Source organism: Camelus ferus, chromosome 22 (assembly GCF_009834535.1).
Source record: "Camelus ferus isolate YT-003-E chromosome 22, BCGSAC_Cfer_1.0, whole genome shotgun sequence".
NCBI classification, from domain to species: Eukaryota; Metazoa; Chordata; class Mammalia; order Artiodactyla; family Camelidae; genus Camelus; species Camelus ferus.
Window position 1 is genome coordinate 17,008,269 of NC_045717.1, and position 22,439 is coordinate 17,030,707.

The following is a 22,439-nucleotide window of genomic DNA, read 5'->3' on the forward strand; positions in this document are numbered from 1 at the left end:
ACTCAACAAACACCAAAGACTCAACAAACACCAAAGAGGCAATGGTCGGCCCGGCTAGGAACCAAATTTTACTACAGAGCAGTGGTTCCTGTCCCCCAGGAGATGCACAGCCATGTATGGAGATGCCTTTGGTTGTCACCACCTGGGGTGAGTGTCTACTATTGGCATCTCGTGTGTGAAGGCCAGGGATGCTGCTCGACATCCTCTGATGATCAGGGTGGCCCCTGCAGCAAAGAACGACCTGGTCCCAGATGTTGGTGATGCCGCAATTGAGAAACTGCTCTAGCAACTTGGTCTTTACCAAACTGAGGTTACTAATGATCCTTTGTGTTTCTAGAAAGCGCAGGGAGCCCTCTCTGAAGTCGTCACCTGCCTGAGCCTCAGTTTCCGTATCGAGAAAATAGGAATGAGGACTCCCTTGCTGCTGGCTGGCAGAATAAAAGAATTGGGTATAAAAACCTATCACAGGTAAAACTCAATAAAAGGCAGAGCTGCATAGGGACGTGCTTATGTGGTTCCCCTTTCCAGCTTGGTTTCACACCTCCGGATCCTTCAGGCCTTGGCTTGGGGCCAGCTACCTCTTCCGAGGAAACTTGCCGGAATCCCCCAGGCCCTGAAGCTTGTAGTGATCGTTCCTAATTCTGTCCCCACAACTGCTTGTGTCACCTCTGCTGCTGCACTGACCCACCACTCTGGACTCCATTATCCCTGTGGGGGAGGGTGGCCCATAGAATGTCCTTCCTTGAGGGCATATCTCTGTCCCCAGGACCCAGCCCCTAGCCCCTGGCACCATCAGGCCTTGCTTTACTGAACTCTGGGCTCACCCAAGACACAGGGAGATGAGGAAAGGGAAGCGGCAAGTTAACAAGCCCCCCTTGGGGACAGAAAATGAATCCTACGGTGAAACAGAAAGGGGAGATTCCCAAGTCCCCACTTGCCTCTCCAAGTTACAATCCTGGACCCAAGGGAGGGTCTCACCCAGGGATTTCCAACTGGAAGGAACCAGAAGGATACAGCCGAAACTTTGGAAACAGGTCCAATGCGTGAAAGAAAGCATGTTCGGCATCGCAATTTTCTATGTGGAAGATAAGGAGGCAGTAAGATAATCACTTTTGGATTCAACTGTAGAATGCAAAGCCAAACAAAAACGGGATCACTGCAGTGGGGATTCACCTGTCAGCGGCTGCACAGAATGAGAGGGGGCTGTGTGCTGGAGATGCTAAGACTATCAAGAAGGGTAGTTGGGTTTCAAAACTGAGAAACACTGATTGAGGCCAATCCATTCATTTTGCTGGTGAAGAAACAAAGAGACCTGACCAAAGTTATGACCCCCAATAAACGACCCTCCACAGGAGCATGCCTGGCCACGTTCCTGGTATAGGGAGGAGACAAGAGCAGGGCTCTGAAACCAGAAGATTCTGGTCTTGTTCATGGCGGGGAGTGGGGAGCAGGGAGTGTACTCGCCAGGGCAAGCCCACACTCAAAACCTGTAAGAGGAATGACTGTGGGCTCTAATCATGTTCTGGGGCAAGTGAGGCTGAGAGCCACCTTCCATAAGGGCCAGAACATTCTGGAAGTGAAGGGGGTGTTTATCTTTCTGTGACCCTCTTTACATTCAAGTTACCCAGATTCATGCTCTGAATGTGCTGTAAACCCAGGCTCTATGGCCCTTTAGCAGATCCCAGACAAGGATCCCCAGGGTCGGGGAGAAGAGAAATTAATGCTGATCAAAACTGCGCGGTGCAAGTCCCCTGGCAGAGCCAGGCCCATCAGACAACAACTTTACAGCTGCCCATGTCAACTCCCACTGCTCCTTAAGAGTCTGGAGCCACCAAGACCAGAACACACCTCAGGAAGGCAGGTGCTGGTACCCTCCAACTGTAAGGCACAATGTCCCCACCAGCTCCCACTTTAGACAAAGAGGTATGGGAAAGGCTTTCCCTTAAAGACCCCTGGCCTACAGGGTGCCCACTGGCTGCCGTGTCTCTCCCAGGCTGAGCTCACACCCGCCGGGGGACAGATTTCCTGTATGTCGTTTTACCCATTTAAGTCCAAGGATGCAACTCAGAGGAGGTGGTGACAGCCTAGCACATGTGGGTGTGTGCACACCCACCCCCTCCTTCTAAAACCCAGTTCCGGCCCCATAGTAGGGGCACAAGAGCTCCTTCCTTGCTCCCTAGAACCCCCAGGCTTCAGCCTGCCCTGTCTTAGAAGAAGAGTGTTGGGTTTTCTTTCAAGTGCTGAATATCACCCAGAAGGCGCTGGGACTAGCCTGGGTCACACAGCAGTTGGGGCTGAAGTCAGGAATAAGATGAATCAAGAGGAGAAGGTGGGCCCCAATTTCCATAGGATGCACCCCAGCGTAGGAACGGGGCCACTCTAACCCCTTCTTTTCTTCCCATCCTCCCCAGGCTCTCCCTGGACCAGATTTCAGTTCTTGCCATGGTCTCTACCCGCTTTCTGCCTCCCCTCCCATCCCCCATTTCCCCTCTTAACAATTCGGCCCGCCGCCGCCACCAGTGGGTTCAGGGTGCTCCACATTTATTGAGGACGCACCGAGTCCCAGGCGCTGCCCTCCCTCAGGTACCATTCCTCTGCCTCTTTACCCGTACGCAGAAGCCCCCAGGCCGTCCTGCACCCCTTCCCCCGAATCGCACCTTGGCTGTTCCCCCACCAGTCTTGCTCCTCTCAACCCTCAGCCTGGGCCTCTCAACCCCGCCTCCTTGCTTCTCCCCCTCCCAGCCTCGTTTCCTGCGACCCCTCAACTACCACTTAAGCCACGTCTTCCTCGGAGAAACTGCTCAAAGCCGCAAGACCTGCCTCCACACCCTCCCGAAAACTCCCTCACTGGGCCCATCACATCAACTTTCTTCTTCATCGTCCAGTTCCCACTCCGCCTCCTGCAAACCCTCCAAGACCCCCAAACTCGTTCCCGCCCCCTCGACCCCTGCCTTCGCGCCACCCACCCCCTCACTATCCCTCAACTCCGTTCCCCTACAAAGCAACCCACCGATACGAGCTTCGAGATCGAACACCCAACCTGCGACCGCCCGACACTCACCTGGGCCTCGGCCACCGCGCGCCGCCGGTCCCGGCCCGGGTCCCCGCCCGGCCGCCAGCCCGCTGCTAGTCCGGCCGCTCCGCCCCGCCGCGCCCGCGGCTCCCCCGCGCGCTCCCGCTTCCGGGTTCCGGAGGGGCGGGTCCAGGGGCGTGACGCCAGCGCGCCAGGGGGGCGGAGCACCACGAAGCCCCGCCCGCCTTTCCTTCTCGGCCCCGGCCACCGCCCCCCGCCGCTGGTGGGCGAAACCAAGTGTGAGGGGAGGACAGAAAGGCGCGCGCGCAGGAGTCGCCCGCTCCACCACATCCACGCTCTCCATAGCCCACGGCCACCCCTCCTGCGCCGCCGCAATATGGCCTGGTCGGGGCAAGGGCGGGGTGCGGGGACTTGAAGCGCCTGCCTTTGAGTTGAAGGCGGGAAAATGGCGGATACTTCGGGGCGCGGTGCTGGGTGAGTTGGAGCGCCTCGGGTCTGAATTTGTAGGTGCCAGCTGGACGGCCACGGCCGAGGGCTGGGGACTGAAGGGCGCAAAGCTGGGGAGCGAGGGCCCTCGGGGTGAGTCCGGATCTGACCCAAGAATCACGGAGGTGGGAGGTGGGATTCAGCCTCTGCGCATGCTCATGAGCGTGGGCGCAGGACCAGAAGTAGAGTTCAAGGCCTTAGTCTACCATTTCAGTTCTGGGCGATCTTAGCAAGTGGCTTAATCTCTCCGTGCCTCGATTTTCCCCGCCGCAAGACCGAGGTGACGCTGCCGCCACTCAACCTTGTAGGCCTCGTGTGAGGCTTAAAAGCGTTTAGAACTGTGCCTGGCCCCTAAATGTGATCTGTCGCTAGGCAATTAGGGACTGAATGTTTGCGTCATCCCTCACGCCTTCCTCAAACTCATAGCCCTAACCCCCTGCGTGGCTGTATTGGTAAATGTGACCTCTAAGGAAGTTAAGGTCAAATGAGGTCGTAAAGTGGGGCCCTCATCCGATAGGACTGGCGTCCAGATGAGAAGAGAGTCTGGAGGGCTTCCACGCTGGCTCTCTCCTCTCGGATACAAAGATGTCACCCTAGTACACAGTGAGAAGGCGACCACCTGCCTTTCCTGCACCTTCATCTTGGACTCCAGCCTCCAGAGCCATGAGAAATTAATGTCTGTTGTTTAAGCCGTCCATTCTCACGATTTGCAGTGGCAGCGCAAGCAGATGAATCCACAGGTGCTAGGGAACAGGGAGAAGCAGACCTGGACCCTGTCCTTCTAGAACCTTAGAGGCTGTCTTCCTCCTGACCGCCTTGGTCTTCATGAAATATGACTCTGACAGGGTCCATCTCCTCCCACCTGTCGCAGGGCTCCATCAACAAGACCCAGATGCCCCCTTTTTGCATGACTCAGCTAGCTAAGAATGGTGTATACATTTTTAAATGGTTATTCAAAAAAAATCAAAAGATGAAGACTATTTCATGACACTTGAAAATTGTAGGAAATTCCCATGTCACTGCGAATAAAGTTTAACTGGAATGTGAGCACACCCATCTCATGCATCATCCATGGCTGCTCCGTGCTGGGATGGAAAGGTGGAGTAGCTGTAAATTTAAGCCTATGGCCTACAGAGATGAAAATACTTACTGTCTAGCCCTTTACAGAGAGGGATTACCAACCCCTGGGCTCTGGGAACAGTCCGAGCTCTCAAGTGAATTCAGAACTCTGTCAGCCTGGCGCAGTGTTCTGTCCTCCCAGATCCCAGCTCCCTGTTGGTCTTCTCTAGCTAAGCCCCAGGGCTGATCAGTTCCAATTTCTGCATCATTCTTCTCTGCCCGCGTGCCCTTGGCCTTGTTGATCCCTCTCTGAGAATGTCGTTCCTCACATACCTGAGCCAGTGTGCTTGGTCACTCATCCCCCAGCCCCCACCCCTTTTCCTGTCTGGAATGCTCCCCCTTCATGCTTGCCTGATTGCAAGATGCTAGTCATCCCTCTCTGGAAAGGAGGTCCGACTCTCATTCACTGCGTATCCCCATCGGCACACAGTAGGCACACAAACGCCCGATGAATGAACGAATCCGTAACTTACGTTGAGATCTTTGAGGCTTGGCAAAAATCCTGGCACTCCTCACTCTGGGCCCTTCTCCACTCAGGTGGCGGGCTGCACTGTGTTGCCCCCAGGTGACAGGGCTGGGCCTCCATGTCCCCCTTCCTATGGAGGTGGCCCTAACCTGGCAGAGATTGACATTGACGGGGGGCCAGGAGGTGCTGGGACTGGGCCATCCCAAGGAACCCTGAGCTCCTTGCTGGCTTCCTTGAGCATTTTATCCAACTCAATTAACAAGACCCCCATCTCCCTCTTTCAGGAAGCCTTCATCAGGGGGTCCCAGTACTCCTAGTGGTGCTAAGATAAAAGGAAGAAGAATACAAGGTAAGCAAAATTGGAATCTATCCCACCATCCAGTGAAATAAAAAGTGATTTCATTCCCTCCACTCAGTAAGTGCTTTTGAGGAAGGGAAATAAAAACAGGCCAGGGGAGGGAAGCTGGGGCTTTACTTCTAGTCACACCTCTGGGGACCCCAAGTCTGGTCACCCAGCCCTGCAGCCAGGGGTGCAGCAGGAGCTGGTGGGGGTCACTTAGGGCAGTGGACCCTTCCGGCCACGAGGGTCGAGGGTCATTCTCAGGACTCGTCACTTGGAAGTGTGGGTGAGGAGAGTAAGTGAAATCGTTATCAGATATCAAAGTCTGCTTCTTCTCAGTAACGCGTCAGTCCCTCACAGGTACCCACATGTCCAATATCCACCTGTGAGTCCAGGGTCATGGTCCACAGCCCCTCCTTGACTCTTGGCAGTGACCAGTTTGGGTGGTAGACTCAAGGATCTCCCACAATGGAACTCCCACCTCTGTTACAATGAACTGTTTTCTTAGGCTGTGGGCCAGTGCACATCTCAAGTCCCAGCAGAATTCTAGTTCCGAAAGACAGGAGGTTTATACATTACAGCATGGCTTGATGATCTTGTCTGTAACATCTGTCATATTTACCCGTGGTCTAGACCTGGGACACAAGTTATATCCTTCCTGGTAACATTGCTTCTGTGGAAAAGCCACCACTGTTTAAACAAACAGGTGCATTCCGGTTTTCCGGAAGCTTGAAACTGCATTTCAACTGTGCGAGGAACCCAGAGCCTCGGATCCTCCCTTGATGAGGAAAATCCTGTGTTGACAGTATTAGAAAGACCCAACGCAGGATGCTCTCCCCCCGCTTGGGGATATCCTTCGCCCCAATCCCTTACTGGATGTCCAGTGGTGGACCCTCACTGTGGCTTGATTCTCTCCCCTGGACCCTGCCTGGTCCTGGCCTTTAGGTGCCTCCTGCTCGATTACCTGAGCCCACTCTCCCGGCAGCCCACTCTTCCCTACCCGGGGCATGCCCGGGGCGACCACTGGCTCCACGTCTAGCTCCAGGCTCCCCGTTCACTGTGATTGTGCCTCCTTTCCACTGAAGCTTGCGGATCCTGGCAAGAAGTACGGTTGAAATCCCAGTCTCGCTCAGCTGAACTGTCGACCTATGTGACGTTGACCACATCACTCTCCCTGGTAAAAAGGGAGACCCCTAAGCTCTGGAGGCACCTAGGAAAAGTGCAGAATCATGCATTTGATGTCTTGCTGAGCACCTGCTCCCTGTGGGGTGGTGCAACGGAGAAGCAAGCAAAACAGACGGGAGTTCCTGCCCTCAGGGTGGTTCGCTGTCCCAGGACATGGGCAGTCCAGCAAATGGAGGTGTAAGAAGACACAGGGTGTGCTGGACAATGATGGTTGCTATGGATAAAACAGCAGGATGGGGCTAGTTTCTGATCCAAGGGAGGGGCTGGACCCAGCAGAGCCGTGAAGGCAGCAGGGGCGGCCTGTGCCCGCTGTCTGAAGGATCAGGTGATGTAGGACCTGCACTGTGCCTGGAAGCACTCAGCTCCACCAGCTAATGGGCCCGCAAGATGGCCTGTTGCAGCTGCCCAAGGGGCAGCCAGCCTAGAGGACACTGTTTCAAGGAGGAGGGTGCAAGGGAGCATGGTGACTGGTGCCACTGCTGGCTCAGGACGAGGACTGAGGATGGTCTGGTGGGCTTCGGAGCCGGGGCATCTTGGTGGTCTGGCCAAAAGAAGTTTGGGGCATGTAGTGCTGTGGTGACCAGGAGAGCCAGGCTGGGAAGTGGGGGAGATTCGAGGAAAGGAGGCTGGAGAGGAAGAAGAGCAAGCATTGTAAAGGGGAGCAGAGAAGGAGGGGCAGAAGGGATGGGTGAGGGGAGAATGAAGAATGAACATTGTGACCACTGGAGAGAGGAAGTGGAGGGGTGCAGGGTGAGGTGAGGGGAGAGGGGTTGCCAGGCAGTTTCCTAACAGGGTGAGGCCAGGGCTTTAGCACCCAGTTGGAGGTTTGCTTTACCCCAAGGCACAGAGGTCCCTGCACGTGAAGGAGGGGCCCAGGATAATGGCCCTGACGTTGGAAGGCAGCCAGATGCCCAGGCGGGATGGTCTCCTGCGGCTGAATGTATCTTCCCAGTGAAATAGGAAACAGGACACCAGCCGACCAGAGGGATGGGCCTGGTGTAGGAGGTGAGAGAGGGTGGAGGATCACAACAGAGGACTGCAGGTGATCACGGGGCTGCAACAGAGCCCCTGGAGATTACGGGGACAGGTGGATTTCTTGCATCCACCTTCAGTGCCCCAAGGACAGGCAGGGAAGGGGATCTGGGACTGGGCTGTCACCAAGGGATCCAGCTGTGTCTGAGAAAGGCCGTGATGCCAAGCGTGTGTCAGGGGAGCGGTCCTGAGCTAGGTTAAGGGGGTTGGGGGATGTGAAAAGCAGTACCATGAGTGGGTCACAGACAGACCTGGGGGAGAGAGAAGTGCGGTTGGGGTCATAACCACAGGGAACGAGTTGTGGGAGGAGGAGGAGGCAAGCAGGTGGCCATCTGTGGAAGATCTTTTTTCCTTCCTCTGCCCTGCCCTTGAGTCCACTTTCTGAGTTGACCTTAGGCACGTATTCCTGATCATCCTTGAGCATAGCTCCTGTGGCTGGCTATTGCTCTGCCTCTGGCCAGGTGCTTGTATACAGCAGGTGTCCCCTACTTGTTCTTGCATATAGTATATTCTCATACATATTCTTGGATACAGTAGATGTCCCATAAATGTTCTTACATACAGTAGGTGTCCCATATATGCTCAAGGATGAGCAGGGAGGACTGATAACACCCAGCTCTTGGGGTGAGGGGGTCCTTACACTCCACTGTCATAGTTTTATTCTAAACCAAGGGTGTCCCCCACAGGTGGAAGAGTGGTTGAGTCCCGGTATTTACAGTATGAGAAGAAAACCACCAAAAAGGTAATGCACATCATCTGTTTGAAACGGTTCTGAACAGTCGTGGCGAACTCGAAATTCTGAGACAAGTCACAAAAGCCGGGCCCAGCCTGGTCCTGACGGAAGCATTTTGGGGACTTTGCCCAGTTGAGTGTCTTGCCCTTCCTGCCAAGGCATGACTCTGTCATGAATAGCAGAATACTTTGAGAATCCCTTTTGAACAGCCATGATCTCTAGTGAATCATAAAATTATTCCTGCCTCTCAACTCAGTAATTCCTTTCTGGAGTCTTGTCCTGAAGCAATTCTGTCTAATGCCTGGCACGTGGTCCCTGACTTTGGCTGGTATTTTAAAAATACCTGTAGGGTTTTAGAGAAAGACAATGGGGAAAAAACACGTGCCAGAATCGCCCAGCGTTAGAGGAAGAGTTTAGTGAACTGCCTCTAGCCACACCATGAACATGATGAAACAATTGAAAATGACGTTTTGAAACACTCAGCGACTTGAGAACCTGCCTTGTGTGATGTTAAATGAAAACAATCATAAGATTAGCCACTTACATCTTGTGTTTCAGTGTGTGCGTACTGATGGTGTGGTGAAGGGTGAGTTATCCCATTTTCCAAATCTTTGTTTATGATAAAGTTTAGTTAAATATTCATTTTTGCTACCTGTCTCTTACTCTGGTAGAGTAATGTGACTTAAGATCTGGCTTGAAGAAAAAAGATACCATTACGCAAACCAATAGGCTTCTTGGACTGTTTTTTGTTTGTTTGTTTTTTTAATGGACTTAATTTTTTTTATAGCAATTTTAGGTTCAAAGCAAAACTGAATGGAAGATACAGAGATTTCCCACATACCTGTCCCCCTGTCCCCTACATGCCATGGCTTTCCTGTTGTCAACATCCTGCACCAGGGTGGGGCATAATCGATGAACCTACATTGACACATCCTCACCCAGAGTCCATGGCTTACAGTATTGAAGTGATTTTTCAACAAAGGATAACAGTCCACACTTCATAATTTTCATGTTGCCTGACAAACTTGGTTACAGCACCCCCATGTGTCTGCATGCTATAGTATTGTAGATCTTTAAGAGCTTCTCCGTTTTCTTTTATTTCATCTTTTTTTTTCTTTTTTAATGGAGGTGTGGGGGGTTGAACCCAGGACGTTGTGCATGCTAAGCATGCGCTCTACCACTGAGCTATACAGCCCACATCTTTTAAATTACTGTGTAATTTACATAGAGTGTCACTCTTTTCAGCACACTTACCAGTTCTGTGAGTTTTAACAAACAGATCTGGTCATAGACACACCACAAAGTAGAGAACAGTCTGTCACCGCCCCCCTCCCCAATCCCCTTGTACTCTACGCCCCAGGCAACCATAATCTGTGTTTTGTCCCTGTAGCTTTTCCTTTCCACAAGGTCATTTAAACGGTACCACATAGGACGCAGCTTCTTGCATTATGCCTTCTTTCACATAAAGGTCCCTCCCTGTCGTTGCCTGTTATACTTAATGTGGGTTCCTTCGGATGGCTGAAGAATATTCCGCTGTACGGATGGACCACAGTGTGCTCAGCCATTCCCCGGCAAAGGACATTTGGTTTATTTCCTGGTTTTGGCAATTAGGGAGAAAGCCACCTTAAACATTCCAGTGCAGGATTCCATTAAGATGTGTCCTCATTTCTCCCAGGAAGAGAATTAATTGTAGGGTAAATATATGTTTGACTTTGTAAGAAACTGCCCAACTGTTATCCAAAGTGTCTGCACTTTTTTACATTCCCATGAGCCACAGAAGAGAATTCTGGTCAGTACTTTAAGATTAACACCATTCTCATGGTTTTAAATTGCATTTCCATAACAACTGATGATATTAAGCATTTTTTCACGTGCTTTGGCCATTCCTATAACTTTAGTGATTTGTCCTTTCAAATCTTTTGCCCATTAAAAAAAATGGGTTATTTGTTTTCTCATTATTGAGTTTGGAGAGCTTGTTCTATATTCTGGGTCCCGATCCTTTATTGGTGATTTGCAGTTATTTTCTCCCAGTGTGTGACTTGGCTTTCCATTCTCTTAAATATCTTGGGAGCTGCAGAAGTTCTTGATTTTGATGAAATCCAGTTTATCAATTTCTGCTGTTATGGAATGTGTTTTTGGTGTCATATCTAAGAAATATTTGCCTAACCGAAGATCACAAAGATTTTCTCCCAGGTTTTCTTCCATGAGTTTTGTAGTTTTAGGTTTTACGTTTAGGTCTGTAATCCATTCTGAATTAGTTTTTATGTCTGGCGTGATAATGGAACATCATTTTCACTCCTAACAAGGTTTTTTTCTGCTTTATATTATTATTGTTGTTTATTATTATTATTATTATTATTATTATTATTATTATTATTATTATTATTATATTATAATGGCTTGTTAGCTCCATGCGGTGCTTGCTTTTTGGTAAGTTTTAAAGATTATTATCTGTACAAAAACTTTGTTTTGTCTGATGACCAAAGTAATATGTTCTCTCTAAAAAACTGGCCAATACTAAAATGTATACAGAAAAATCATCATCTGTAATCTGCCATGTCAGAGGTCATCACTGGCAAACATTTTGCTGGTTTCCTATGAAGGTATCCTTTTTGACAAAATTAGTTCGTTCTGTATATATGCAATTAAATGTCAGAACTCCTTAAGTCTATCCCCTGCCTCAAAGTAAGAGCAGATGCAGGCTTTGCAGACTGCAGAGGGGCCCTTTCTTGTGAAAGGAAGGTGCCTTGTTCCCTGACTGTCACGTATTCCCCTAACAGGCTCCTGCAACAGATGCATTAAAGACCAGTGGGAAGATGCCGGAAGGTGGACGGAAGCCCAACCCACTCCAGAAAAGCAAAGGTGCGTACAGATGGAAGGAGGGTGTGAAACAGCTCTGAAGGTAAATTTTGTTTTGTTTTTCAGATGTTCCATACATCTATTTATTTATTTGTATGTTTATTTATACAGACGTTATAGGTTAAAATTCCCTTTCCTTTCTGGGAAGCATGAGGAAAAGGAACTAGGCAGAGAGTTTCAGTGCACAGGCAGATTTGGGGCAGGTGGAGAGGTGAAGGGGGATGACAGCGGGATGGGGGGAGGGAGCCACTTCCTTCCTACGTGGCCCCAGAGAACCATTTGTTTTCTGTATCTGTGAGTCTGTTTCTGTGACCGCCACACATTTGTATTTTTATTTTTTATTTTGTTTTGGTTTTTTCTCTCTTTTTGTGGCACACAGTTTTGTTTGTGGGGCCTTTTTTGTTTTGTTTTGTTTTTTGTTTGTCTTGGGAGGTGGTAATTAGGTTTACTCATTTAGTTAGTTATTTTAATGGGGGGACTGGGGATTGAACCCAGGACCTCATGCATGCTAAGCATGTGCTGTACCACTGAGCTATACCTGCCCCCCTGGCACACATTTTTAAATAGGGGCTAAAGCATGAAGAGAACTCCCAGGGAAGATGAACAGTCAGAGGCTACAGGAGAAAGAAGGGAAAAGAGCAGAGGGCAGGACAAGTGCACGGCATGTTGTCAGACTCTCACACCCTGAACACAGCGTCTTTTATTTAAACGAAGCAGGAAGGCTTATTCATCTCTTTTGGTTATTAAGAATCCCTTCCCTTTCTGTATTACTTTAAAATATATTCAAGTTGTGGAAGAAGGTATAAGCTTAGTGATAGAGCATGTGCTTAGCATGCATTAGGTCCTGGGTTCAACCCCCAGTACCTCCACTTAAAAATAAGAATAAATAAACAAACCAACCTCATCACCTCCCCCCTACCAAATAAAATAAAATAAAGTGAAATAAAGTAAAATGAATTCAAGCTGATAGCTAGGAATTTCCAAAGGTTTTCCAGCCTTATCTGCTGCTACCTCACAAGAAGCTGAGTTTTCGGAAGTAGATGTGCAGAAGAGTTGCCTCTTCCGCAGTTTACGTGTAGCGCATCTTGCTGACTGTGCTGACTTCCAGGGATTCTCATTGGGCCCACAGATAGCAGTGGAGTCGGCAAAGGCGACCTGCAGTCCACCTTGCTGGAAGGGCACGGCACCGCCCCGCCTGACCTGGATCTCTCGGCCATCAATGGTACATCACTCACTTTACTCATCCTTCCCCTGGCTGGGGGGTCGCGGTGTGTCTCTGAGGGCTTCCCAAATCTGCTCTTCTCACCTTAAACATGCTTTTCTTGATCTTAGACAAAAGTGTGGTCCGAAAGACTCCACAATTAGAAAAAACAATGTCCAAGAAAGCTGAGTCTTCGTCATTTTCTGCCTGTACGAAAAAGAGCCCCGTAAGTGTCTTAAAGCAAGAGGGCGGACGCTATAGTGAGCTGGACAAATCTGATTTAGCTCCTGTCCTGTGCCAGGTGCCCCGCAAGGTGCCCCAGGGCTCCAAGAGCAAACAAGCCAGCTGTGGTTTTTAGGACAAAAACCGCACGTGTTCTTGCAGGATTTATAGTTTCCATTTCCCCCATACTCACGCAGGAGGAGGTATAAATGCAGGAGCATGTGACAAATGAGACTGGGGCCCTGTTTGCCGGCGGCACGCTAGAGACGGTGCTCTGTCAAGCCCTGTCCCCAGCAGGGAGGATGGCCGGGCTGTGATCTCACCTGGGTGGAAACCCCAAGTCCTGGTTCTGGCGGGTCACTAGGTTCCGGTGGGGCCTCCAGCTGATGCTTGACTGCCCAGCCACCAGGAAGAGGGGCCAGGCCATCCTCATCCTTTTCACAGAGGGCCCGAGAGACTGAGAAAACAGAAACAGCACATCAATACACAGTCGAGAGTTACTGAATTACTGATTGAAAGAAAGTACACATAGGTTAGGATCGTGCCCCTTCTGGGGGAGACAGCTGGATTTATACCAGTTCACGGGGAACCAGGAGTGTCTTTTTCTTGTCCTTGAGGATCTCTCCGAAGCGATGGAAATGATGGAATCCCAGACGCTCCTCTTGACTCTGCTGACCACGAAGGTGAGGATGGAGCCTCTTTCACATGTGACGTTGGCAGAGGGCAGCCTCTGTCCCGTGGAGGTGAGGTCCCCTCGGGTCCGAGCTTTTGTTTTGCACTTAACAGATGGAGAACGGTCTCGCTGCGTTTGAAGAAAAGGCAGAAAGGAATTTATTAATAATGTGCCAAGAGAAGGAGACGCTGCAGAAAAAGGCGCATGAGCTGAAGTGCAAACTTCTCCTTGGTCAGAAGAAGCGGGAGCTGGCGGAAGTCCTCGACACACAGGTCAGCGGTGACCACGGTCTCCGGGCTGCACATCTCGGCAGCATTGTCCCATCTAGGGGTTTGGAGGGAGCCTTGATAGTAGGTGTTGCCCCTCACCTGGCTCTAACCCTCTGCTAGGCTTTTGGCACCACTGGGTATTGGAATGTGACAGTTTATCAGAGGATGAGGCTGTAATGTGAGAACCAACCAGCAGGAGGGCCCTGTCCCTTCAACAGACACGGGCAAGTATTCAGGCACCCAAGACTTGTGCCCAGTGACACGGAGACACACTCACAGCCATGCGTGTGCCGTCCATGAAACTTCTGAGGTGGTGAGTGCAGGGCCTCATCTCACAGGCCCCTCCTCCTCCTTCCTGCAGATCGAGATGCTCAGCCCGTACGAGGCTGTGGCTGGCCGCTTTAAGGAGCAGTACAAGACGTTTGCGACAGCCTTGGACACCACGAGGCATGAGCTGCCAGTGAGATCGGTCCACCTGGACGGAGATGGGCAGCAGTTCTTAGGTAGGAAACAGGGAGGCTACCGGGCGAGGGGTAGGATGAACCACCCAGTGCATGTGGGCATCTCCTGTTTGCCGGGCACCTTAATTCCTTTGTGTCATGTCACAGGTCCCCTCCCAGGTAGATGGTGCGTCCCCCATCAAATGGCAGAGGACTCAGGGTTCGGCAAGGCTGTGGTTTGTCCAGGGTCATGCCCTGAGTAAGGACCATGCTGGGATTTGAACCCAGGTCCCTGGGACTCCCCAGTGATTTCTGGTCCTGCTGAAGGGCATTCCTGGGGAGCCCTACAGAGGTGCTTCTGTGGCTGGCGAACAACAGTGCTGCGACCCTCCCAACCCCCACCCCATCCTGCCTTCTAGGCAGAACTGAGACGGTATCTTTCCTATATAGCGTTCCCACTTGAAGTTGGCAAGTGTGAAGAGTGCCTATCCTTGATCCTAAAATTCTCTTTAGAACAAGTATCTTCCCAGAGCAAGTTTGCAGCTGCCCTAGAGTTCGGTTATTTCTCAGCAGAGCTCTCACAAGCCATCTAAATACGTTTTGCTTGAAGCTGATGTAAAATCAGACCTCTTCCAATGTGAAATAGTTTACGTATGACATGGGACCTTGAAAAATGAGCCTTATTAAACCATCATCTGTGTCTGAGTTGCCAGTTTTATAGTTGTAGCAGTCAGCTCCGCACCTGTGACTCTTGGTCTCCATCTCTGATAAATCCCTTAGGTAGTCGCCAGGAGTTGGGAAAGGGGACCCTCTGAGTTTCCTTGTGCTTGTAAAGCAAAGTACCACAAACGAGGTGGCTTAAAACAGCAAATTTATTCCCTTGCAGTTCAGGGGACCAGAAGTCTGAAATCAAAGTGTCAGCAGAGCTGGATCCTTCCGGAGGCTCTAGGGGAGAGTGTGTCCCAGGCATCTCATGTTTCCCTGAGCGCCTCTGTATCTAAACTTCCCTCTTATTAGAAGGACATCAGTTACTGCGTTAGGCCCCGCCCTAGTGCCCTCATTCTAACTCAGTTACCTCTATAAAGACCTCATTTCCAGGAAGGTCACATTCACAGGTATTTGAGATTAGAACCTGAACATGTCTTTTTGGGAGGGCATGATTCAGTTCCCTAGCAAAGGAGATGTGTGTCTGTAGGAACCCTTATAAGGTCCCCCTGATGTTATATGTACAGTTTGATGGGTACAGATGCATGTGTACCCAAGGTGGAGAGATGCTGGTTTTCTTAGAGCAGGTGGGACCCAGGGCAGGTGCACGTGGCTCTCTGCTTGGGGGAGTCGGGAGGCAGTGCTAGGAACAGGGAGTGGGAACCACGGGTTTGTTTTTAAGTTACTCCTAGCACAGATCGTCTCTGCCTTTTGGATTTGTCCCTGTTGAGGATGCGGGTGTGGGACTCCAGGTGTGTTCCAATGACTGCCTGGACGACAGAGGCACCTGACCCACCATCTCACACTCCTGTGATCTCAGGCAAAGGGGCACAGAGGCGGTCCCCAGGCACGAGTGCCTTCCTTCCCGACCTTTCTGCCTTTGAGCTCTTCACGATTCCAGCATATGACAAGAGCATTCTAGCAAAAAGAGAAGAATATAGTCAGCCACCCAGCTTACGCGTCTATTGCTTGGGGACACCTTGAAACCCACAGCTGAAGAGCCCTCTTCCCTTCCAGATGAGTTGCAGCGGGAATTGACGACCACCTGCCATCTGCTGGGGGAACTTGGCATTGGCAACTCGGAAGAAAACGAGAAAGCGTTGGACCTGCTGAGTGAACTCAGGGAAATGACCCAAAGGAAGGATCTGGAGCTCCGAAGGTATTGCAGGAAATAGTTTTAAGAAAAAGCTAGCCCTACACCCCCCATCAGGCAGAGACAGGCTGTTGGCGGCCACCCTGGAGGGTGCGCTGGGCTCTGGAGGGTGGGCAGCCCTGGCGTTTGCAGCGTACAAAAGTCCAGGAAAGCAGAGGGAGGGAAGTGGGCAAGATGCCTTCAACCCAACCAGAACCCCCAGGTGTGTTCTTGAGCAGTCAAATTAGAAAGACAGGGGCGAGAGTGTCGGCCCTCAGAGTAACACAGCAGATCTGGGACTTTGGACTGGTCTGTTTATGCTTTAAATATTTTTCAGGGTAGGGACTTTGGGAGATTTTGGAAATTCTTATCAATATATAAATAAATACATGTAGAAAAGGTGCAGATCGTATCGGCACAGCTTGAGTGCTTTCATGACTGGGCGCCCTCGTGTCAACAGCGCCCAGGTCCGACAGCCAGCTCCCCAAAGCCTCCCAGCCCGCTTCTCTCATTCTCCTCCAGGATGTTTCTAACTGTGGGGTAGCAAAGCCTCCCTATCTTCCAAAAAAAAAGAATCTAGTTTTTTCTCCTTCACAATGCCAAACATAATTCCCGAGGTGCCCAAAAGTTTGAATGGTACTCACGGTAAACACGACCTGCTGTGGCATTTCCTTCATGTCTGTATGCCCGGGACGAAATCAGGACCCACCGAAGGGTTCTAGATCACCAGGGTCACGGCTGCGAATGGGTAAACATGCTCGTTTTGTGCTGATTTCCTCGCTGCCGTTGACATTGCATGAGCATCAGGGGCAGGTCCCAGTTCACGGCTCTGTCTCCACTCTTAGGATGGTTCCCAGCATGATGTTGATGCTCCCTAGATATTTGCAGAGTAAACTCTTTTCTTTCCCATCTGCCTGGTCCTCTTCTTGGGGCTTCCGTGCTTTAGTTTTATTTAGATAAAGCATTTTTGTTTTTCCCTTAATTGAGGCACTGGGAATTGAACCCAGGACCTCGTGCATACCAAGCACACGCTCTACCACTGAGCTCTGCGCCCCAGATAAAGCTTATTTACCGCTGCTTCCCTACGGGCCCGAGGAGGGTTGCCCCGAACCTGTCTTCCCCAACGTGGCAGCCGTGAAGGCCAAGGCACTCGGGCACAGAGGGTGAAAAGATGTCATTGTCCTGTCGTTTCCACAGGAGCTTTGCCCTTGTTCTGGAACTCTCCGCCGAGGCAAGTAAAGAGGCAGCCTTAGTCAACCAGGAGGTCTGGGAAGAGGCCCAGGGTGCTGAGGCCCCCAGCCGGTGGTATTTCAATCCAGAAGAGGCTACTTGTAGGGAAACTCGGGGAGAACTCCGGAGCCGACTCTTCCGGGGAGACGACCAGCCGTGAATCCATGCGCATATGGTGTCCCAAACCCACATGGAGGCCTTCCTGCAAGCCGTCAGGCTGAAAACATGTCGGTGCCCCTTGTTTGGGGGGAGATCTGCAGTGACCCCCACGTGAGGTTCTGGAAACTTAAGCACTTTATACACTTAGTCTAGCAGTAGAACTATTTTTGTATGATTACCTTGTTTGATATTAAAAAAAATAAAACTGTTTTGCAATTGAACCTTGGTTTCTGCATGAGGGGGGCAATAGAAGGCATGTGTTGTCCTAATTTATTCCAAACAGCTGGTCCTGAGCCTCGGGACCTTCAAGACATTATGCGCGGTTGAGTTTTAAACAACGTGGCTTTGAACTGTGGGTCCACTTACACGTGGATCTTTTTCAATAGTAAAGTGAACACACGACCTGCGGTTGGTTGAATCCACCATTCGGAATTGTGGATACAGAGGGCGGACTGTAAGTTTTATGCAGATTTTCAACTGCACAGATGGTCAGGACCCCTAACCCCAAGTTACTCAAGGGTCAACTGGGTTTCACTTTCAAGATGATTTTGTGTCCTTCAGTCACAGGGGCAGTTCTGTTTAATGACTGACAGCAAGTTAGGAGTTGGCCCTCAAATGGAAATGCTCCATCTGGTCCAGAGTCCCAGTCGCTGTCCCTGGGGAGCACCTACAGGGTTTTGCAACAGTTGTGGTCTACACCGCACATGGGGCCATGGCACAGAGCACTGGTCCAGCCAGCGCTCCAGCATCCATCACCACGTGGGCTCTGGCAGGCTTCCTGGTTCCCATGTAGTGTGGCTCTGTTCACATTTACCAGTTCCCATCTACAGGCCTTCTGTGTTGGGAGACTAGGGAGGGGGAGACTTCCCTTTGAGATTCTGTATCCATCCTCATAATGCCTTCAGGTAAAAGAGATGTGGCCATTTTACCCAAAGCCTGTGCCAACAGCCATGCTTTTAGCTGACTTTCATCTTCATCCCATCAACACTTCCGTTTCTCACCGGGGCCCCCCAGGGACTCAGCAGGGTGTGGATTTACAATTGTAGGCAGGGGTACAGGTGTCCCCAGTCAGATGTAGCAGCCATTCCTACAAAATACACACATCAAGGAGACACAACCTCTTCCCGGCAAGATGGTTTAAACTTTCTCATTTCCATCCACACTCCCAGCCCTCCCATTTCTGTATTCTCCAAGCCCATTGGAAACCCTCATCAGGGATTCCTGTGGAGCTCCTGTATCAGAGTCCCAGAAACTTCTCTTCTCCACCCCCGACCTATTTTCTCCCCCATTTGTGTGCGAAGAGCTTTGAGTCCACAGAAGGGACATCTCGGAACCCTGGTCCTGTGGTCAGCCATTAGCTTCAGGACCAGCCCAATTACTGCCCCAAGTGATTCCAGATCAGGTTTCTCATTATAATCTTTGCCTTCTATCTTTTAAAATTGCTCCAAAACTGGGGTAAAAACAGCAGACTTGTATGGGACCCCCTTGAGTGGGTCCCTTCACCAACCCACCCTCCCAGAGTGCTGTATTGAGACCTTGGCTTCAACCTGGTCAAGATCATCCCATTTTTAAAACAAGCATCTAAAGATGTCTACCCTCCCATTTGCTCGTTACTTCATCTACTGTTTTACCATCTGTAAGACCCTTAGGGAAAGATGAGAGGCAAATCCATCAGGCTTCTGGTGCTGTGGGGTGATTTTGCAGCAGTAAGGTTCATGGGGTACCCATGCAAAAGGGCCCCCGATACACACCTTTTACCATGATGTGCGAAACGGGCATATTCAGTGGGCGAGTATCTCAGTCATTGTAAAGCCAGCTCCACATGGCTTGCTCATGAAGCGTATTAGCTGACTCATCTAGGGTGTCCCACTCGGCACTTAGCGGGGGGAGTCTGGATAAATAGACCTTACAGTGGTTTTGATGTGGCCCACCCAGCTGGCGGCTCTCGGGAATAACCTCCTGTGTATGCATCACACGTAATCATCTGCGACACAGGGACCTGTGGGTCCTGTGTTGACCCAAACATGCTCTTCTACTCTGAAGTATCTAAACCAAAAATTCTGCCCCCCAAATTCATTCTCACAATTATTAAAGTTTCTGCAGGAAGTTGATGATACAAATGCAGAAAACACAATTTTTGACACTATACACCCCCCATCAGTAGTTTGTTGGTTTGCCCTACCCCATGTCCTGTGGGTGACCTTTCTGGTAACCCAAGGCCTAAAAGGTACTCTGTTGCCCCAGCAAAACTTACCCTTTCGGGGGAAGCTCTGAGGCTGGTGGCCAAAGCTCAGACTGACAAGAACCAGACCGTGCTCTGGCAGAGATGTCACCCAGCCTCTTTACCTTCATTCTGGCTGTTACTCAGGACAACAGCCAGAGATTAGAGACTTCACTTCCTTTTTTCTTGTTTGCATTTCCCTCAGTGGAGTTGGATCCAGCTGTAAATTTCCTTGGTAAATTTCATCTTTAACTGATGGCAGCTGGCTGCCGTGCACCCAAGAAGCAAAGGTTCCTCATCCGCCACACTTTCATCCTTTCTCTTCCCAGCCCATGTTTCCATGAGCCAGGGCCATTCTATCTCTGACCTTGGTCTTACGGTGTTTTCTGACTCAGTATTTAATGGGGACAGAATCTCAGTTTTGCAAGATGCAAAAGCCAGTAGCTGAACTGTGAAGATGGCTGCACACCAGTGTGAATGTACTTAACACCAGCGAGCTGTAGGCTTAGAAATTATTAACATGGTAAATGATACAGGTTTCTTGAGCACAATAAAAATTCAAACAATGGAGGGAGAGTAATTATTTACACTCCAGGAAGATAGGAGAGAAAACAACAGTAGGAGAACTCTTCAAGACATGTGTATAGTAGAGAGTGAACCTTGCCCAAGAGAAATTGGACCTTTGCTCTCAACTCTTATGAGGTGACCTCTAGGCTCCTAGAATGTTCTGCCCCATAGGAGTGCTTGTGTGCATGAGGGCTTTTGGGCCTCAGGGCTTGAGTACTGTCTCTGGAAGAGACTGAAGAATAAAGGTGAGCCTTGTGGCTGTATATGACCGCACCCCAGCGAAAACTGAGCACTCAGGCTTGGGTGAGATTCCCTAGTTAGCAATATTGGTGCGTGTTGTCACACAATGGCTGGGAGGAGTAAGTGACGTCTGTGAGTCTCCAAGGAGAAGGCAACTGGAGGCCCCATGTTTGGACCCCTCCTGGATCTTGCCCCATGCAACTTTTCCTTGGGTTGGTTTTAATCTGTATCTTTTCACTGTAATAAACTGTAACCGTGAGTATAACAGCTTCCAGTGAGTTCTGTGTGTCCTTCTAGTGGATTATTGAACCTGAGATGATTTGAGGAATACTTTAACTTGCAACAGGTGTCAGAAGCAAGGGTAATGGTCCTAACTCTTTGGAAAACAATGTGATAGTTCCTCAAAAAGTTAAACAGAATTACCACGTGACTCAGCTATTCCACTACTAGGGTATGGACACCAAAGAATTGAAAAGAGACTCAAATAGATATTTCGGTACCAATTCATATAGCAGCACTATTCACAATTGCCAAAAGGTGGAAACAACCCAAATGTCCATCAGTGGGTGAATGAATGAACAGAATGTGGTGTATCCATGCAGTGGAATATTACACATTCATAAAAAGGACTGAAACTGTGATACATCTACCATGTGGACGAACTCGGAAATCGTTATGCTGAGTGAAAGAAGCCAGTCATAAAAGGCCATGTATTGTATGATTTGATTTATGTGAAATGTCCTGACTAGGTAAATCCATAGAGAAAGAAAGCAGATTAATGGTTGCCAGGGGCTGGGAGGAGAGGGGAATGTGAGTGACTGCTCATTGGCATGGGATTTCCTGTGAGGTGATGAAATATTCTGGAGCTAGATAGAGGTGAGTGTTGGACAACTCTGTGAAGATACTAAAAACTACTTGTAGTGGGTCAAACTGTGCTCCTTCTCAGAAGATACATCCATCTGGAATTTCAGAATGAGATCTAATCTGGAATAAGGATCTTTGCAGATGTAATTAACACAAGGATTTCAAGGTGAGGTCATCTTGGATTGGCAGTGGGTCCCAAATCCAGTAACAGGTGACCTTATAAGAAAAGATCAGGGGAAACAGACACAAGGCACAGAGAAAGGATGAGATGACAGAGGCAGAGGTTGGAGCGATGGAGCCACAAGCCAAAGAAGGCCAAGGATGACCAGTAGCCACTTGAAGCCAGAAGAGAGGCCTGGAAAGGATTCTTCCTCTGACCTTGAGAAGGAAGCAACCCTGCCAACGCCTTGATTTTAGTTTTCTGGCCCCTAGAATGGTGAGAATCAATTTCTGTTGTTTTAAGCCTCCCAGTTTGTGTTAATTTGTTATGACAGCCCAAAGGATCAGTACACCACTGAATGGTACACTTAACAAAGGTAAGCACACACCCACACACACACACAACCCACCCCTTCTGCCGCCTTCCCCATCCCCACCAACAACAATCCGAACCTCTAGCACTCAGCCCAAACCCTCCTGTTGCCCTGTGTTCAGGATGAGTCCGATAGTCCACCGTATGCTTGTTTTCCCCTCTGCTCTTTTTCCTTCTTTCTCAGCTTTTAGACTATCCGTCTTCTCTGTAGTTCCCTTCATCTTTTGGCCTCTATTAACAATTGTGAAATGATGCCACCCACCGTCTAAAACAGGCAGTGGTGTACCACATGCTTCAGTTAAGTGAGGGCTCCAGAGGACTGCAGAATGAACAGACGGTATGTAAAATATACTCTGTCCTGTTGGGAACTAAACTGAAAACTATTTAAGGAACAACTAGGCGCTGTGAAAACGAATCACATGGAAAGATCGCCATGATTTTTTTAATGAAAAGAGAAGGACCCAAATAATGTGTAAGGTGAGGAACAATTTGTGTTAAAATTTTGAAAAACTTGGAAAGATACACAAAGATGTGTTGAGAGAAGCTATATCCAGGGTGGGGGCACTGGGGACCCCGAGGTTGGAGGAATGCTTGTTTGTTGCATTTTTGCATTCCTTTAACATTTCGGTCAAGCATTTCATCGTATGGATCACATTTCCACAAGAAACTCATGCAACAGAACTCAAGGAAACAGGCTTTCTAAATTGTCATGCTTCTGCTTACGCTGCGG

General features: G+C 49.8%; 2 protein-coding genes and 1 non-coding gene across 4 annotated transcripts in view; 1 reads left to right on the forward strand and 2 right to left on the reverse strand.

The window, feature by feature from the left end:
• The window catches only part of MYO9B (myosin IXB), an 83,756-nt gene extending 80,586 nt beyond the window's left edge, over window positions 1–3,170 (reverse strand). Inside the window, exon 1 of the mRNA XM_032465332.1 lies at window positions 3,062–3,170. The gene's annotated coding sequence lies outside the window, so the exon portion shown is untranslated. The remainder of the gene's footprint in view (window positions 1–3,061) is intronic.
• A 91-nt stretch (window positions 3,171–3,261) lies between these two features.
• HAUS8 (HAUS augmin like complex subunit 8) lies at window positions 3,262–17,506 on the forward strand. 2 transcript variants are annotated; one of them, XM_032465336.1, is made up of 11 exons: window positions 3,262–3,508; window positions 5,390–5,454; window positions 8,349–8,404; window positions 11,176–11,257; window positions 12,363–12,476; window positions 12,587–12,681; window positions 13,295–13,360; window positions 13,464–13,622; window positions 13,981–14,122; window positions 15,782–15,923; window positions 17,094–17,506. In XM_032465336.1, the coding sequence occupies exons 1-11, from the start codon at window positions 3,480–3,482 to the stop codon at window positions 17,284–17,286; spliced, it is 1,143 nt and encodes a 380-aa protein (XP_032321227.1). In that variant the 5' UTR covers window positions 3,262–3,479; the 3' UTR covers window positions 17,287–17,506. The 2 variants fall into 2 exon arrangements, with proteins under 2 accessions (XP_032321227.1, XP_006174886.2); XM_006174824.3 differs by having other exon boundaries at window positions 3,264–3,508; window positions 12,384–12,476.
• TRNAT-GGU lies at window positions 16,880–16,951 on the reverse strand. Its single transcript has one exon. It is a non-coding gene; the product is annotated as a tRNA-Thr (tRNA).
• Window positions 17,507–22,439: the final 4,933 nt, after the last annotated feature.

Bases quoted from the DNA above. Each gene is read 5' to 3' on its own strand.
- HAUS8 (XM_032465336.1), top strand. From the start codon at position 3,480: ATGGCGGATACTTCGGGGCGCGGTGCTGG. The intron at 3,509-5,389 runs GTGAGTTGGAGC...TCCCTCTTTCAG, and splicing joins ACTTCGGGGCGCGGTGCTGG to GAAGCCTTCATCAGGGGGTC. The intron at 14,123-15,781 runs GTAGGAAACAGG...CTTCCCTTCCAG, and splicing joins AGATGGGCAGCAGTTCTTAG to ATGAGTTGCAGCGGGAATTG.